Genomic DNA, 18,539 nt, shown 5'->3' with positions numbered 1-18,539 from the left:
CACAAATTATAGTATGTAAACTTACTCCGCATTAAAAAAATAAATAAAATGTACACTTCTCCCAAATTCATCTAACTAAGCATCATTGTCCAAATTAATCAGTCATTAACACATGATCTGTTTCAGTGTTTCATTCAAACTCAAGTGTCGTACTTACAAATGTAACAAAATTTACGTTTTTTTTTTAGATAAAGTAAGTTTGATCAATTAGTTAGCTGAGTATTAATTTCAGCTAACATATTTAAGTGTACTACAGAGCATTAAAACACATTACTTCAAAAGTTGCTTTAAATTGTAAATTGAGTATCATTCTACAGATGTCTTTGGCTAGAGTTTAGGGTGGCCTTGTATACATTACACAGCACAGTGGTGGACTGTATCTTTGCTTTGTGTTAATTATCATTTTTCGTCCCCTTTCTTTTATTATGCTAGGTTCGTGGTGAAATATTTGGACAGACAAGTGAAGCGTCTTGATGCATTCTCAATCATCCAGGAAAGTAAATCTCCAAAAGTTGATTCTGTTCATCTGGACATAGCGTTTTGTGGGAGAAACATTTCTTCACTCATCCAAGTGACTTCTTCAGTATCAGCTGACTGCAGGTTTCCCCAAATCTTATAAACAGTACATTTGCATAATGACTGAAACCAGCCCACTGAAGGAACAATGGGCTGGGAGGTCAGTTCCTTAATCATAATTATGCAAATTCTCATGACCATTGATCAACAACCACTGACCAAAACCCACTGATCAAAGCCCACTGATCAATGACCACTGATTAATGGCCATGAGTACCATTCGCAGAGAGTTGGGGAAAGGCTGCTATCACAGCATTGTAAGATGGCGAAAGATGTACCCTTAGGCCCCCTCCTCGATTCAGAGATGGTCTTTCCCTTTTCATGTAAATTGCCTCCTTGACTCCGCGCTCAAACCAGCGTTCCTCCCTGTCCAAGATGTGTACATCCTCATCATTGAAAGAGTGTCCACTGGCCTGTAGGTGTAAATAGACTGTGGAGTCCTGGCCTGATGAGGTAGCTCTTCTGTGTTGTGCCATCCGCTTCGCCAGAGGTTGTTTGGTTTCCCCGATGTATAAATCCTGGCAATCCTCCTAGCACTTAACAGTGTACACTATGTTACTCTGTTTGTGTCGGGGAACCCGATCCTTTGGGTGGACAAATTTTTGGCGCAGCGCGTTTTGGGGTTTAAAAGCCACAGAGACCCGGTGTTTAGAAAAAATGCGTCTCAACTGCTTCGATACTCCTGACACATATGGGATCACTACAGGTTTTCGCTTGGGCAGTGGTTGTCCTTCTCTCCTGGATCGGCTGGAGCTTTGTTTAGATGCCTTTCCAGCTTTGACAAAAGTCCAGCTGGGATAACCACATTTACTCAGGGCCTTCTTGATGTGCTGTTCTTCTGCCTCCCTGGCTGCTGTGTCAGTGGGGATGGTGTTCACTCTGTGTTGTAGCGTCCTAATGACACCCAGTTTGTGCTCCAGTGGATGATGAGAGTCAAACCTTAAATACTGATCCGTATGTGTAGGTTTACGGTACACGTCAGCTTTTAGATGTCCCCCATTACTGATGGAAATCTCACAGTCTAAGAAGGCTAACCTGCCACTTTTCATATCCTCCCTGGTGAATTTGATGTGTCAGTCCACCGAGTTAATGTGATCTGTGAAATGTAGTACGTCCTGAGATTTGATTTTCACCCAGGAGAATGAAGAAGTCACTTGGATGAGTGACAAACATTTCTCCCACAAAACGCTACGTCCAGATGAACAGAATCAACTTTTGGAGAGAGACAAGTGAAACCTTTGGATACATTTATTCTCACATTTTGAGAGTCTTTAACAAGTTTAACAGCTGGGACTAAAAGCTGGGACTGTGACAGGTTGAGAAATATTCCCAAAAGGGACATGTGCGCAACCCCTGTGAATATGGGATGAGTCAAAAGTAGCATAGATGGTAAGAGGATTAAGTTTTACTTTCAATAAACCATAAGTAATCATGTCTTAGGTAAAACAGGGCAGGATAATTTGTGAGGATAGGTCTTTTTCCTCTTAAAATGTGTCATGTAAAATCTAGTGTACAATCTTCCTACCCTCTTATACATGATTTAAAAATTCATTTATGAACTCTAAAAAGAGCCGTTTGATATCATTTGGCATAAACACTCATTATGAGAGAATTCTAGTCCTGGATTAAACTGTCCCGTGCCACACTGTGAACTCATGGTATTACAAATTGGACCCATCACACAATTTTTATTTGCTAATATATATATATATAAATCTACACTCATTATGTAATATTAGCATATCATTCTGGAATGTCTGTCACCATTTTTTTCAGGTCATCAGGAATAACTTAAACATGGGTATCAAAACATACACTTCAAACAGTGTGCCATTTGTTCTGTATACAATTATATCAGCACATTATGCTGTAGTTCACAATTCACATGATGCAGTAAAAGACAGTGATACTGGTATTATGATGAGAGCGTGCCCTCTACTGGATTTATGTGTACAGTGCAGGGTTTCATGAGTTACGCTGGTAAATTTGACAACAATCCCTGAAACGTAAGTTATGTATCAATATTTTATGTATCAATAAACTTCTTTTAAAATTTAGATTCATTAGCAGATTGCTGACCGATCTACAATAGAGTCTACAAAGTAGAGTCTTTATTTAGAATTTTACAGAGTATGCACTTCACATATTGCATTTAGTTTCCTGTGAAAAAACAGCACCACAGTGTTGATGTGATGGACAAAAAATGTGACAGAATATGCCAATCAGTAGAGGTTTACCATAGAAGAACACTAAATGCACAGACCAAGAACTAAAGGCAAGCTTCCTACAAATTTATTTTAAGTAGAGAGAAAAAATTCAATATTAAAAATGTGTTTGAGTTTTTTTTTTAATTTTTAATACAGTTAAGTACAGTTTCAAACCACTAGATGGTGGCAGAAACATTGTGAAACAGTGAACAGCTGATTGTAAGTAGAACAGTCAAAGTTTATTATTGCACCCACACTGCTACTTCTCAGTCCGCACCTTAACCTTGTCAGATCTCCTGCTGAAGCCCGAATAGTGGTTGGTTTGCTGCTATGCTCTAGATTTACCTCTTTATTTGCTCTGATTAGTTTTCCACACCACTCGTGGTGAGCAACTTGTCTGGTCTGCCTTGTCTGTCCCCACACACACCAAACTTCAATATTTTGTGAAGGAACCCATTTTAGAAACATTTATGAAATATGAAACAATGAGATACTTAGAGTCACTGCAAGGTTTTCCAACAACAATAATGCATTCAGGAGTCAGCAGAGAAGAAGCCATTCCCCCAAACAGTCACAATACAGAGACAACACAGGAAGACATAATTATATATATATATATATATATATATATATATATATATATATATATATATATATATATATATGTGTGTGTGTGTGTGTGTGTGTGTGTGTGTATGTATATATGTGTGGGTGGGTGTGGGTTGGTGTGTGTGTGTGTAGAGAGAGAGAGAGAGAGAGAGAGAGGAAATATGTACAATACGTATAATAATAATAATACTCAAGTTTTCAAGACATTTTATTTCTATCCCGTACTCTCCACTGATGTAACATAACTACTCCTCCTGCATAATCCTGATTAAAATCTGTTGTAGCCTTTCCTCTTGCTGCAGTGCCCCAATTTTTAGATCAAAATATTTTCAGTTCCCCACTACAACTTTCCTCCTCCCCATACACCTACATAATGACACTTAAACACTTCTTCTTCTTTAAATGTTTTATTTTAAAAACTTTAATCAATGCTAAAATACAACCTCACGTCAAGAATGTTACAAAAATATTTTCTGTATTTTAAAACAACTTTTGTGTTCTAAAGTATTTTCAGTATACATGTTCATGTAGTCACATAAAAAATAAGCAGGTAATCTGTTGGAGACAGTCAAATAAGTTTTTATTGATTTTTTTTCCTATTCTTTAATACAAAGGCCATAGAATGAGAGCTGCAAAGGTTTCTCATAGTTTTCCATATTTAAATTGTATTTACAATGGATTACGCAATAACTGGAATAATGTATGACTATTCCATTGTGTTTTTTTATGAGTACTTTAACTGTAATATGTTTTGAACACAATACTTTATTCTACTGTAACAATCTTTTATGATTTAATACGGCACTGATTACAAGGTCTTGTTTTTGCTTTCATGCAATTGAGATAAGTTCTTTTGCAAAGCTTCTTGACTGCATTCATCACTTCTTCTGTCTTCAGAGCATATATAATAGGATCAAGCAAAGCTGGTATGGTGTGTGTCAATGTGGAATTTATCACTCTGGCATTAGGATGGATGTAGGAGGCCCTTGTTGCTATGTTAGTGATTCCAATTGGCAAGAAGAACATGACCACAAGGATCAGGTGAGAAGTACAAGTTTTTAATGCTCTGATTCGTTCCTTTCTTGACGTAGTCCTGCTCAGTGCTATGAAAATACAGACATATGTGGCTATAATGAATATAAGAGGAATGATGATGAGTATAGTGATAAGTGCAGATGCCATGTTGTAATTTAAAGATGTATCATTACAAGCCAGACGATAAACTGGTCCATGATCACAGAAAAAGCTGTTAACCACCAAAGATCTACAGAATGAGAGACGATTAACAAGCCCAACCATGGTTGCTATTACACTCACTAAAAAAATCCATACAAACAGCAGAATTGCAGCAACTGATGTTTCTGTCACAATACTATGATACCTTAAAGGGAAACAAATGGCTATAAGTCTGTCATATGCCATAGTGACAAGTGTCCATGACTGCACACTTGCAAAGAACATAACAAAGAACATATAACTTAAACAGGCGTCATAGAGGATGTATCTCCTGTCAAACAGAAAAGTATCTAAGAGTTTGGGGATGAGAGCTGTGCTCCCACACAAATCTGTCAAAGCCATATTGAACACAATCATGTATTTAGGAGTATGAAGAGTCTTCACCAGCTAAATAAGTGAGAGAAGAAAACCATTACCCAAAACAGTCATGATGTAGACCAAACACAAGAAGGCATAGAAATATCTAATATGAGGGATGTTGGAAAATCCACTGAGATAAAACTTTTCAGGCCGAACAAATGTGTTATTAAACATCCTAGTGGCTTTATCTTCTGTTCCCATTGCAAATACTTCTTTCGGTGGGAGGCAGACCCTTCAGTTTTCAAGTCCCTTTTCTATAGAACCAGTTTGGATTTGGGAAACAGACACTATCTCTACTTTTAAGATTAGATATAAAAATGTTCCTTTTTGCTAAAGTATATAGTTAGAGCTTGATCAGGTAACCTTGAATCCTTCCTTAGTTATGCTGCAATAGGTGTATATTGTTGGGGGATTCCCATGATGAGTATTTCTTCTTCAGTCACCTTTCTCACCCATAGAACTCTCATAGAAATCTCTGGCTCTTTTCCACAGCATGTCTTTTATCATGTCTTCCTTCTCTCACCCCAACCGGTCTTGGCAGATGGCCGCCCCTCCTAGGGCCTGGTTCTGCCGGAGGCTTTTTCCTGTTAAAACTGAGTTTTTCCTTCACATTGTCGCCAAAGGGCTTGCTCATAGGGGGTCACATGACTGTTGAGTTCTTCTCTGTATGTATTATTGTAGAATCTACTGTACAATGTAAAGCACCTTGAGGCGCCTGTTGTTGTGATTTGGCACTGTATAGATAAAATTTAATTGAAATCTTAAAACAGAAGTATGTATTTACATTTGTGTGTATTAAACTGAACAATGCAAAGAGAAGTGGTAAATGTAGTAAATATAAAAAGAAAACAAACACACAAGCAGTGTTAAGAAAATTGGAAAGACACAATTAGTTGCTGCAATTGTCTATTACCATAACACCAGTTAATAAGTCTTACAAATAAGGTAATAAATATAAAAGAGATTAACAAGTAAATAAACATATTAGTACTCACAGTTGCTTCATAAATATTCAGATTAAAACATGTGACGCACGTTAAACATCCTTAATTGCTTGTTGAAATCTTGTTAAGCTTTCTGTTGTGCTGGTACAGTAGAATAAGGCAGCCTGTCAGGATTTTAAGTAATTTCTTTTCCACAAGGAGTCACTGCTAGGCTTCACAATGACAATCATGTATTTAGGAGTATGAAGAGTCTTCACCAGACAAATAATTGAGAGAAGAAAGCCATTACCAAAAACAGTTATGATATAGGCAAAACAGAGGCAGACAAAATAATGCCTAAATCTCAAATCATTTTGATTTTAACCCTGATATTATTATACACTTATTACTTCCTTTCAGTGTTGAGATGGTTGACTTGTATCTTCTTTCCACTACATAAAGATCTTTCATCTCTATCCCTTGACTCAGCCCTTTAAAAGGTAAATTAATACAGTGATGCAATATAAGTGCCCCCCTCACATAATCATGATTAAAAACTGTTGCACCTTTGCCGATAGAACAATTTTTCCAAACATTTTTATTTAGATGAAAACATTTTCAATTTAATTATTATAATTATGGTTGCAAACTTACTTAACATTTTTATTTCACAGACACTGGAATCAATATTCACTTCAAGTAAATATAGAAAATATTTTTTTCTTTCATTTGCTTTGCATTTCAATTTACAATAATAATAAATAATAAAAACATAAGCCGATAATCTGATGGAGAAATTCAGAGAAAATTTCTCCATCAGAAATTTTTGAGAAAAAGCAAAATTTGATGCTTTTTCTCAAACCAAAAGACAGTTGAGTCAGAACTGCAATTTGTGTCATGCATAATTTCATATTTAAATTCTACTTCTCAACACTCTTAACAACAGTCCACAACATATTATGAAACACTTGGCTTTACTGGTATAATTTATGGCTATTGCACTGTATTACAAATGAGTAAGCTAATTTCAATATGTTATTCTATAACACTCCTCTACGATTTAATACAGCAGTGATTACAAGGTCTTGTTTTTGCTTTCATGCGATTGAGATAAGTTCTTTTGCAAAGCTTCTTAACTGCATTCATCACTTCTTCCGTCTTCAAAGCATATACAATAGGATCGAGCAAAGCTGGTATTGTGTGTGTCAATACAGAATTTATCATTCTGGCATTAGGATCAATGTAGGAGGCCATTGCAGCTATGTTAGTGATTCCAATTGGCAAGAAGAACATGACCACAAGGATCAGGTGAGAAGTACAAGTTTTTAATGCTCTGAGTCGCTCCTCTCTTGACGTAGTCCTGCTCAATGCTATGAAAATACAGACATATGTGGCTATTATGAATATTAGAGGAATAATGATGAGTATAGTAACAAGTGCAGATGCAATGTTGTAATTTAAAGTTGTATCATTACAAGCCAGACGATAAACTGGTCCATGATCACAGAAAAAGCTGTTAACCACCAAAGATCTACAGAATGAGAGACGATTAACAAGCCCAACCATGGTTGCTATTACACTCACCAAAAAAATCCATACAAACAGCAAAATTGCAGTAATTGATTGTTCAGTCACAATGCTATGATACCTTAAAGGGAAACAAATGGCTATAAGTCTGTCATATGCCATAGTGACAAGTGTCCATGACTGCACACTTGCAAAGAAAATAACAAAGAACATATAACTTAAACAGGCGTCATAGAGGATGTATCTCCTGTCAAACAGAAACGTATCTAAGAGTTTGGGGATGAGAGCTGTGCTCCCACACAAATCTGTCAAAGCCATGTTGAACACAATCATGTATTTAGGAGTATGAAGAGTCTTCACCAGCGAAATAAGTGAGAGAAGAAAGCCATTACCCAAAACAGTCATGATGTAGACAACACACAGGAAGGCATAGAAATATCTAATATGAGGGATGTTGGAAAATCCACTGAGATAAAATTTTGCAGGGCGAACAAATGTAGTATTAAAGATGGTAGTGGTTTTAGCTTCTGCTCCCATTGCAAATATTTGTTTCCCTAAACATAATAACAGTAGAATAGAATAAAGCAGAATTAGTTACTTGATTGTTGCTGTGTAAAAAAACGAAATTCACCCGCGACGACAGAGCATTGCACAAGTGGGTTATACTGTGAAAGATGTGCCGCTTATATATTACCTCTATCACTGTGTGACAGTTGGAAATTCAGGTAGGTGTGCCTCTTTTTATCAAAGTTTATATCATCAATATGATGGTGTAACTGTTTAATTTTGTAAGAGCATTGAATTATTAATGAAAAATGCTTAAAACAGCACTTGTTTCTGAGTTTGTTTAAATAAGCAAAATTTGAATTGAAGCCACTAAGAGCTTTTAACGCTCTTTGTTTGTGTGTGGAAGGCTGATGGGTTTGTAAACTCAAGTTTGTAAATGCAATAATTCGTACCATAGGTGCATCTACTAAAATCTCAGATGAGTTTGAATCTCAGTGACCTTGACCTCAAAGTCAAGGTCATGTAATGACCCCATGATGTTTCAATGTCTGAGACAGGCCACAATGAGTGATTTGGTCTTTCAGATTGTGTTGATCTACTTGGATGATCTATTCGTGTTTTCAACAATATTCCAGGATCACCTGGTGAGAGTCTCTTCTCAAGGTTAAGGTTGAAAAATGCCATTTCCTCCAGCTCAAGTTCAAGTTTCTCAGTCATGAAGTGTCGGCTCAGGGGATAAGCACTGATCCTGACAAGATAAGCGCTGTGGCAAAATGGCCCATCCCCAGTACTGTGATAGAGCTAAGTTCCTTTTTGGAATTTTGCAGTTAGTATAAGACATTTATTGAGGGTTTTTTCCAAACTGCAGGGCCACTCCATGATGTGAATGTCTGCATTAAGAAGACCAGTCATGGCAGAGCTAAACAGCTTTTTGCTTCAGCCTGGATGTCACAGTGCTTACAAGCTTTTGAAAAAAGGAAAGGTTGACTAGTGCCCCTGTTCTAGGCTATGCTTTGTTCTCCAGAGGCCTGGTAATGAACTAATCATTTGATTCAGGTGTGTTGACCCAGGGTGATATCTAAAACCTGCAGGACACTGGCCCTTGAGGCCTGGAGTTGCCCAAACCTGGTGTACACAGTAGTGCCTCTAGAAGGAGGGCCAGTGAAAAGAGTGCACAGATCTAACTTGAGGCCATGTGTCGGGTCTAGCCAAGGCTACATGACTAAGAAGTCAGTTCTGCAAATGAGCACCAAGAGTCTGACACTGAGTTTGAGCACCCAGTGTTTGCCTTGATGGAGGAGATCCGGTACCAAGTGGAGCGGTCAGCGGCTCCAGGAACCTGAAAATTTGGTTCCAATGGTCGACAATTCTGGAAATCATTTGGAAAATGGAACTGAAAATATGGTGGAGGGTGAGGATCTACTAAGGCAAGAGAGCAGCAACAACTCTGATAACCTTGCCAGGAAGCCAGGAAGCATTGGATTCTCCAGTGAGGAATCAGTGACAAAACCTGTTATCTTCTGTTCCCATACACATAATGAGTTACTTGATTATTGCTGTGTAAAAAAACCTAAACTCACCTGACACCCTGTCAAGTGACTTGTATAAAAAACTAAACTCACCCTTGACCACAGAGAGTTGTAAGTAGGTTGTACTGTGAGAGATGTACCATTTATATATTACCTCTACGGCTGTGTGACAGTGAAAAGTCAGGTAGGTGTGCCACTTACTATCAGGATTTATGTCACCATGAGATGATGTAACTGTTTAATTTTCTAAAAGCTTTTCAGTATTATAAAATAATATTTAAATTTAAACTGTGAAAGCACATTTTCACAAAGAATGAATAACTAATCCTCTCATACATATGCATACACACACAGGTACTATAGTTACATCACTCCTTGTTCTTTGTGTCTGGAAAGCTGATTGGGTATTGTCGTCACATGAACACTCGGCAGGCACATGAACACTATGCATGCTCAAGTTTGTGAATGCAAAAACTCATAATATAGGTGCAACTACTAAAACATTTGGATGAGTGTAAAACTCAGTGGCCAAGTTTCCTAAAAATCTTGTGAATTTGATAATTTGATCTTTAAAGAGGTTTATCCTTCAATTTGAACCTCAGTCCTTGCTATTTTAAATAGCAGTATTACTTCCAGTGTGGTTCCTGATGGTTTTAAACATGCAATTGTAAATCCTTTATTTAAAAAACTGGCCTTGATCTCTCAGTTTGCTCAAATTTTAGACCGATCTCAAAACATCCCTTTCAAAGTTATTGGAAAAAATATTTTTTATCCAACTGAATACGTTTTTGGATGATAATGGTATTATGGAGGTTTTTCAGTCTGGTTTTAAGCATCTACATTCCACTGAAACAGCACTTTTACAGGTTTTTAATGACATCCTTTTAGCAAATGATTCTGCATTCTTGTAATTCTTGTGCTTTTAGATTTTACTGCGGCGTTTAACACTGTGGTCAACAGTATTCTTATCTCCTGTTTGGGTTGAGATTAAAGGTGCAGCACTGGATTGGCTTTGTTCCTATTTGAGTGGCAGAACGTTTAGTGTTAGTTTTTGTGGTGTGCCTCAGGGCTCAATCCTTGGTTCTCTTCTTTTTTTCATTGTACTTGGTCCCTTTGGGCTCCATTCTTTGAAAACATGATCATGAAATCCCTTCACTGTTACGCACACGACTGCCAAATTTACTTGCCTTTAGCACCTATAGTCCAGGCTCCATCCAACAATTTATTAATTATGGTTGGCTTGGTTCATATCTCAAACAGCATGTCACAAATCTGGGAATCATTATCAGAATGAGAATCAGCATACTTTACTAATCTCTAAGGAAACTATTTGGGTTACAGTTGATCCAGTATAAATAACTAGCAGAAACAGACTAGACTATTTAACAATACAGTATGTTACAGATTTAAGAAATTTGAGAAATAGCACAATATATACAAATCACTCAATAATAAATATCAAGGAGAGGTGGTTATAAATAAATATCAAGAATGTTGACAGGAATATTCCAGAGTAGAAAAGAGCATGTGCAAAAAGGATGTAACTATTGCAGTGTTTACAGTGTATTAGATGGAGGAGTTGTACAGAGAAATTGCCACAGGCAGGAATAATTTCCTGTGTGGTTCAGTGGTGCCTTTTGGTAATCTCAGTCTCTCACTGAACATGATCCTGTGGCTAGCCAGCACATCATGAAGTGGGAGGGAGGTATTATCCAACATTGTCTTTATCTTAGACAACATTCGCTTCTCCGACACCAGCTTAAGAGAATCCAGCTCCACCCCCACAACAGTACTGGCCTTACGGATCTGCTACCCCCAATCTGCTGCCCCAGCATGCAACAGCATGGAGGATAGCACTGCCCACAATAGACTCATAGAAAATACTGAGTCTGACAGATATTGAAGGACCTCAGCCGCCTCAGAAATAGAGACGACTCTGGCCTTTCCCGTAAAGTGCAGTGGTGTTTTTAAACCAGTCCTGTTTATTGTCTATGTATACTCCAAGGTATTTATAGTCCTCTACAATGTCCACGTTGACCCCCTGGATTGAAGCAGGGGTCAAGGGTTTGCTGGTCTACTGGAAACTTAAGTCAGTTTTGTCAAAGCATGACTTGGATAAAATAATACATGCCTTTATCTCTACTCGGCTTGACTATTGTAATGCACTTTATGCTGGAGTCAGCCTAGCATCCCTCTAACATCTTCAGCTTGTTCAAAATGCTGCTGCCTGTCTCTTAACTGGTACACAGGCATGAACATATCTCACCTATCCTGCCCTCTCTTCATTGGCTTCCTATTTATCACAGAATTAATTTAAAGTCCTAATGTTGGCTTATAAATGCCTAAATGGTCTTGCTCCTCCATACTTTTCTGAGGTACTTCAGCCTTATATTCCCTCACGGGCCCTTAGATCAGCCGACCAGCTGCTTTTGGTTGTCCCAAAAACTAGACTAAAACTTAGAGGAGAATGAGCTTTCTCAATTGTGGCTCCCAAACTTTGGAATACGTTGCCTTTCAATATTAGACAGGCATCTTCGCTTCCTGTTTTTAAGTCTCTTTTGAAAACACATCTATTTTCAATAATGTTTAGACTGATTTCAGATGATTTGCTTTTCATGCTTTTATGTGAGTATTTTCATGTGAATGGTTTTATCTTTTGTTTTATCTCTTGTTTTGGTCTTGTACAGCACTTTGGACAAACTTTCCATTTTTTAAATGTGCTATATAAATAAATTGGATTTGGATTTATGATAAGTAAAATGATAAGTGCAGTGCTAATTGGTAACTAAAAAATGTTTCATTACATGCAAGAAGATAAACTGGTCAATGATCACAAAAAAAGCTGTTTATCACCATCGATCTGTAGAATGACAGACAATTAAGAAGCCCAACCATGGTTGCTACTGCACTTAAAAAAAATACAAACAGCAGGATTGCAGTAATGATGTTTCAGTCACCTTACTGTGTTACCTCAAAGGCGGAAAAACTGCTATAAGTCTGTCATGTGCCATAATGACAAGTGTCCATGCCTGCATACTTGCCAAGAACAAAACAAAGAACATATAACTTAAACAAGCCTCGTAGAGGATGTATCTCCTGTCAACCCCCCCCCCCCCCCCCCCCCCCCCCCACACACACACACACACAAAACATATTAAGGGTTGTACATTAACATAAAGCTGTTGTACACTGTCGGATTATAATATTATTTTATGCCATGTTAGACCCCTAATTAAAGATTGTGAATTATTATGTTAGTTTTAGTTAGCATTATGCTCCTGAATTAGAAGAAGGTGATAACGATTACATTTGGTAAACTGATTTGCATTAGACTGTTGATTTATTGTGAATGAATGATATTGTTTTATGATGCATTATACTGCTGAGTTATAAGAAATACTGTTCACAGAAAGTCATCGCCTTATTTGTCTGGTTAGAAGAGAACAGAGCATACTGCCCCATCTCACCAGGAGCAGATAAACAGGGAGCCAAGGTCGTAGCTTAGGCGCTGTGTGAGAAAGAATGTGAATGTTTAGGCTTTTATGATTAGGTGGGGGCCACTAGAGGCTATAAGAGTTTGATCAAGGCTCCACCATTTTGAGATCTGATGCTGTCTGCTGTATGGTGTCCATCTCCCACGCGTGTGTTCATTAAATCATCGTTTGACTTGACCCGGCCGGACCAGTGTGGTTATTTTTGGTTTTCCTCTTGTATCTGTTAGGTTTTGTATTGTTGATTGTCATTTATGCTTAGAAATGTATAATCAATTGTGTAGTGATAGGATGTGTGATCTTTAGCAGGCTGCAAAGGCTTGGTGTGCATTCAGAGTGTTCTGGAATCCACACCTACATCCTGGGAGCATGGGAAGAGGTCGTACCTTGTTTTATTGTTTTATGGTAGGATAAACGTGGCTATATCTGTTTTAGTCTGAGTGCCTTTTGTTTAGATAGACTGCTGGACTTTCCAGACCAGTAGGTTTAGGGAAGTCATTTATGGGGTCATACTCTGACCCCACACACACACACCACACACACACACACACACACACACACACACACACACACACACACACAGTATTCTTTGTTCACATGTATACCTATGTAAGATGTTATATGTTAATGACCCTATGCATATTCATGTAACCACAATAAAAGGAGTGCTATGGGGAACCTGGCTGAGAGTCTGACGGAGGTCAAGTGGTGGAACGACACTTGGCTCCAGGCAGGTCTCCCTCATGCATGAGTAACATGAAGAACTTTGCCTACTTTGTGTCTTGCTTTGCTGTGTAATTATATTGTCTTCAACGTTCCAGCGAATAGGTTCAAGCTACAAACCTATCATTAATTGGTCCTTCGATGCCGGATCCCTGGAGTCGACATTCACCGAGGGGAGAAGAGACACACTGAAAGACTGACCTCAGCCAGGAAGTTCCTGTGGATGAACTGTCTGTCTTTCCTCCTCGATGAATGACGATCGGCGGGATCCGAGGCTGATATTACACGCTAAGCAACACAGAGTAAGTTTAGAGTCCAACTCTATAACTGTACGTCTTCGCCGGTCAGTGGGGCGTTGTCCGTGGCCGCTTTGTGGGGCATTGAGAAGTTCCGCGGGGTCCAGATTGTGCTGGACAATAAGCCTATTCTTTGTTGTTGTTCGGTGTGTTTGTGTGAGTGAGTGTGGAGTAGAACACGTGGTCTGAGACGCCAGCTGTTGTTGTTATCATGGGTTCCTAAGCAACCAAGAGTGCGTCAGAGGGTGACGGACGTTTATGTTGGACTTCGCTCCTGGCAGCGCAAAGTATTTAGTATTAGTAGTATTCTTTTTTAAAAGAGAGCGACGGCTCCTTAGCTGCACGCGTACACGCGAGCACGGTCGCGCGGGTTTCACGCGGACCTGAGCCGTGCGGTTAATCGCAGGCTTATAAATGGAAGAGATTCAAATGTTAGAAGTTTTCAGAAAACACACCAGCCTTGAAGAGCGTGTGGAGAAGGCCAGCCCACAGCAGCAGCACTTAAGATATGCTCTGGTGAATGGCTTTCCCCCACCCCTTGCTGACACAAAATGTTTATTCTTTAGCTTGCCCTGATCGAGATGCTTCCTGCTTGATTGATGCAGCACAAATAATTTACTGTATGAGGGAAATTCTATTTTTGTGATTACATTTTGAATATGCATTTCTGTTGTCCTGTCATCTTAGTGGGTCAATAGCTGATATGCAAATTAGTTGATCGTTCTTAGATTAAGGAAAGGTGACTGAATTCTAGCACGAGTGAATGAGATGTGTTGGAGTTTGTTGTGTGTTGAGTGGAGGCTCTAAAACACTGAGTTTCCTATTTTGATGTGCGAGTGAATCCTGTACCTAGATACACAACTCTGAATACGTCAGAACAAACTTCTTTTGTGAAGTGCATGACAACATGTCATATGTTTTATGATGAAGGGAAAAAGGAAAACTGAATAAAATGGGTGTGTGGCCTAAATGAGTGAAGAGCACAGACCTGTGGATTAAACTCATAGCTAATAAGACATTAGGCTTATTCAATTCAATTCAATTCAATTTTATTTATATAGCGCCAAATCACAACAAATGTCGCCTCAAGGCGCTTCATAGATACAGAGAAAAGCCCAACAATCATATGACCCCCTATGAGCAAGCACTTTGGCAACAGTGGGAAGGAAAAACTCCCTTTTAACAGGAAGAAACCTCCGGCAGAACCAGGCTCAGGGAGGGGCGGCCATCTGCTGCGACCGGTTGGGGTGAGAGAAGGAAGACAGGATAAAGACATGCTGTGGAAGAGAGACAGAGATTAATAACAGATACGATTCAATACAGAGAGGTCTGTTAATACATAGTGAGTGAGAAAGGTGACTGGAAAGGAAAAACTCAACTTATGTTGTGTGTTGTGCAGCTGATGGTTGGTTCGGAGTTAATCTAGCTGATGATTTTTCTTTTGTTGTGAAGTTGAGCCTGCCAATTAGTATGATGGTATGATAAACCATGCTAATGGTATGATTTACCCTCCTGAGATGAGGAGCTTGTGTCATGACTTAACAAGGCCTTTTTATTTTGTTACTTTCACCGTGCACTGAAAGTTTTGTTCGATAATCTCTGTTTGAGCAGATCTGCACGATTAGAACAGAAAGCGCTGTACGACACGTCGTCGAGAAAATTGTTACAAGTGAGCTTCTCCACATTAAAATGGGCTCAGGAGAAAGTCACTTATCTGGGGACAAAGTAAGTTCCTGTCCAAAAAGGATTCAGCGAGGTAATCCGATCTAAAGTTCTCCTTTTTCTTTTTGAAATGACGTCATTTTGCTGAGAGTGGAAACTAAATGCGACGATAGGTTCCACTATCAGCAAAGAAAGAATGAATGCATGAATGAATGAGTGAAAGAGAAAAAAAAAACCTGACTGATTGGTAAAAGCTGACAAAAGCTGACAAGACTTGACCACGACTCAAGGTTAACCTCCACCTAGACAGGACAAAGGGGTGGATGAATCTATGTGTGTTTCTTTTTACAGGAGCAGAAAGATGACAGCAACATTCGAGGTTACGTGATGATTTAACCTTTTAGGTGCCACTTTCTGTGTCTGTGCATCTACCAGGGGTGTTATTCACTACCTTGTGTTGCTCACAGAGGAAACTGTGAGAAAGAGTGTATACATCTGCGCAGCGCTAACATTTGCATTTTCTTTTCTACAGCATTACAGTTCTTCATGTGACTTGATCATGTGATTTATACCAGGACAGCTGGTTGATGTTTTTTCCTACTACAGGATTTCTGGGTTTATGTGTGAAGAAAACTGTGTTTATAGGTTATGAGTGGTGATGCTGTTACACTGTGTTTTTGGGAAAATGTGAAGGTTACTTTGACAATGTGAATAACATGTGAGAAATTTCCTGTGTTGAAAACTAGTGTCACTTCTTTCCACAGCTATGGATGGTTAACTTTATGGTCTTTTTATAGCACCTCTGGAACCTGTCGACCTGCGCCTGGTCACCATCTATGTGTGTTGCTAATGTTTGTTTTTCTAAGAGTACATGTAGAGGATTCAGCAGAAGCGGACAAGTGACATGAGAAAAACAAATAAGAGATGCAGTGTTTATGGAATAGTTGAATACGGAGCTCATTAACTGGCCACTTTTGAGCTCCTAGTGATTGATGAGTGGAGTGACTTTGCTTAAGGGAAGCCACCGATTACATTAATGTTAACTGAGTACATGGGATGATCCATGTCTGAGGCAAATTATGGTAATAATTGTAGTTTACTGATTTGAGAAAACCTGCACACGATACTTGTCCTGCTGATGTTGAATGCTTTATTACTCTTATGATACAATTGTTTATAGGTGTGAAGTTTGATTTCACTTCCAGATCTGTTTTCCAGGCCATGATGGTGTGTATGCAGGCTCCGGGCGGAGCCAGGTGTTAAGCAAACTTAATATGCAAAACACGCTAACATCTTTTATTGCAGGGTTACGGAGCTACTCTGGAGGAGATGCCCTGATGTTGCCTGGGACATGATCTAGCTAACCTTTTTCTTTAAGACAGGAATCTAGGTTTGATGAGTTGACTCATGGGAGTGTCCATGCGTCAAGAGGAGGGGTCCAGGATTAACATGAAACAATGTTTTCTATTATTGTTGCAGTGATTTGTGTGATTAACAGTTCATTTATGGGTATCAAACCTATGCAAGTGGTGCATCCATGTTCAGATGAGGCTTTGATGGCCTATAAGTGAAGTTCACTGAACTAAAGAATGTGGTTTGATGATTGTTGACATGCTCTCCAAATAGAAGTTTTTCCTCCTAGCAAGGAAATACAGGTGCAGCAGTCAAATTATTGCTGGAAGGAATCTCCTGAGAAATCTTCAGAGGCCCAGTGAGAAGCAAGAACCATTCCAGGCATAGCTGACAGCCCAGGCAGTGGTTGAGGTCAAAGGTCGAGCTGTTTGGGCCCATCATGAGATCAGACTTTGGAGCCACAGCAAGGAACTGAAGCTGCGTTGGAATGAGAGCTGTGCCAAGGGGGCTTTCCAGAGGCCAACAGAGGAGATTGTGGACAACAGACAGGCACCTGAAGGATGAGGGGAGCGTGCCAAGCTCCATCGACAGCGCAGAGGGAGTCCAAGGATGGCATCATGATTCTGTGAAAAGCACAGGAACCAGAAGCTATGGTGGTGATGACAGCAGTTTCCTATGAACATCACCTAATGCTGTGCCACTGTACTGTGCATATGATGACACTCTGAAGGCTGCTGGGATCATAACAGCAGTAAGATAACTGGACCCAGCACCCTTTCCACAGAGGGGTTTTTCTGCAGAACATGGACAATGGAGGAGTCATAAGTATCCCCCTCGCAGGACGAAGGCCTGAAGTGAGCTGATGGGGGTTGGTAGAGGCCATAAAACTAGAGTGCTGAAGAGGTCTGCAGCTTTGGAGATAGCTGAGACCCATGTTGACAAACGACCAGTGTTGGGTAAGTTACTTTAAAATAGTAACTTAGTTACATTACTAGTTACTTCTATCAAAAGTAACTCAGTTACTTCAAGTTACTCGTTACTTTCAAAGTAACTAGTTACCAGGGAAAGTAACTTTGGTTTTACTCAGAATTCTCTTGTTAATGTGTTGCTTCCATAACTTTGCCAGTCTTCTAGCTTGCTTACTTGCCACAAGTGCACTGTGCCACCTACCAATAGAAAGGAAAAGATAATGTGCATATTTCCACGAGAGAAATCCCACGCCTGGACCGTCGTTGACTGCCGCCATGATTCTAGCCTACGTCACAGCGTCATGTGCACCTTTTACATCCAACACAAAAACTGCAGTCGTGGTGCTTTGATTGTACTCAGAACTCGGAAATTCTGCCTTCTGAATAGGAAGATGTAGGTAACACCAGACTGCAGATGAGCTGCATACAGGGCTGGACTGGGACAGAAAATCGGCCCGGGCGTTTTGACTAGAGACCGGCCGCCATTATAGGAGAAATCATAAAGCCTTTGAATGAAAACAAACGCTGTTGTGACAGTGATGTACACTGTTCTGATGGTATATATGTATCAA

The 18,539-nt window shown here is 39.3% G+C and overlaps 2 protein-coding genes across 2 annotated transcripts; both read right to left on the bottom strand.

The window, feature by feature from the left end:
- Window positions 1-4,178: 4,178 nt before the first annotated feature.
- LOC146510016 (olfactory receptor 51I2-like) lies at window positions 4,179-5,199 on the bottom strand. The gene has a single exon (XM_085175498.1). The coding sequence runs from the start codon at window positions 4,983-4,985 to the stop codon at window positions 4,179-4,181; it is 807 nt and encodes a 268-aa protein (XP_085031624.1). The 5' UTR covers window positions 4,986-5,199.
- Window positions 5,200-6,709: 1,510 nt separating this feature from the next.
- On the bottom strand, window positions 6,710-8,264 carry LOC146510015 (olfactory receptor 8G17-like). Its single transcript, XM_085175303.1, has one exon. The coding sequence runs from the start codon at window positions 7,973-7,975 to the stop codon at window positions 6,965-6,967; it is 1,011 nt and encodes a 336-aa protein (XP_085031429.1). The 5' UTR covers window positions 7,976-8,264; the 3' UTR covers window positions 6,710-6,964.
- Window positions 8,265-18,539: the final 10,275 nt, after the last annotated feature.

This window comes from Neolamprologus multifasciatus, chromosome 10 (genome assembly GCF_963576455.1).
Source record: "Neolamprologus multifasciatus chromosome 10, fNeoMul1.2, whole genome shotgun sequence".
Lineage (NCBI taxonomy): Eukaryota > Metazoa > Chordata > Actinopteri > Cichliformes > Cichlidae > Neolamprologus > Neolamprologus multifasciatus.
Note: the sequence above shows the minus strand (reverse complement) of the source record. Positions and strands in the feature narration are given on the sequence as shown.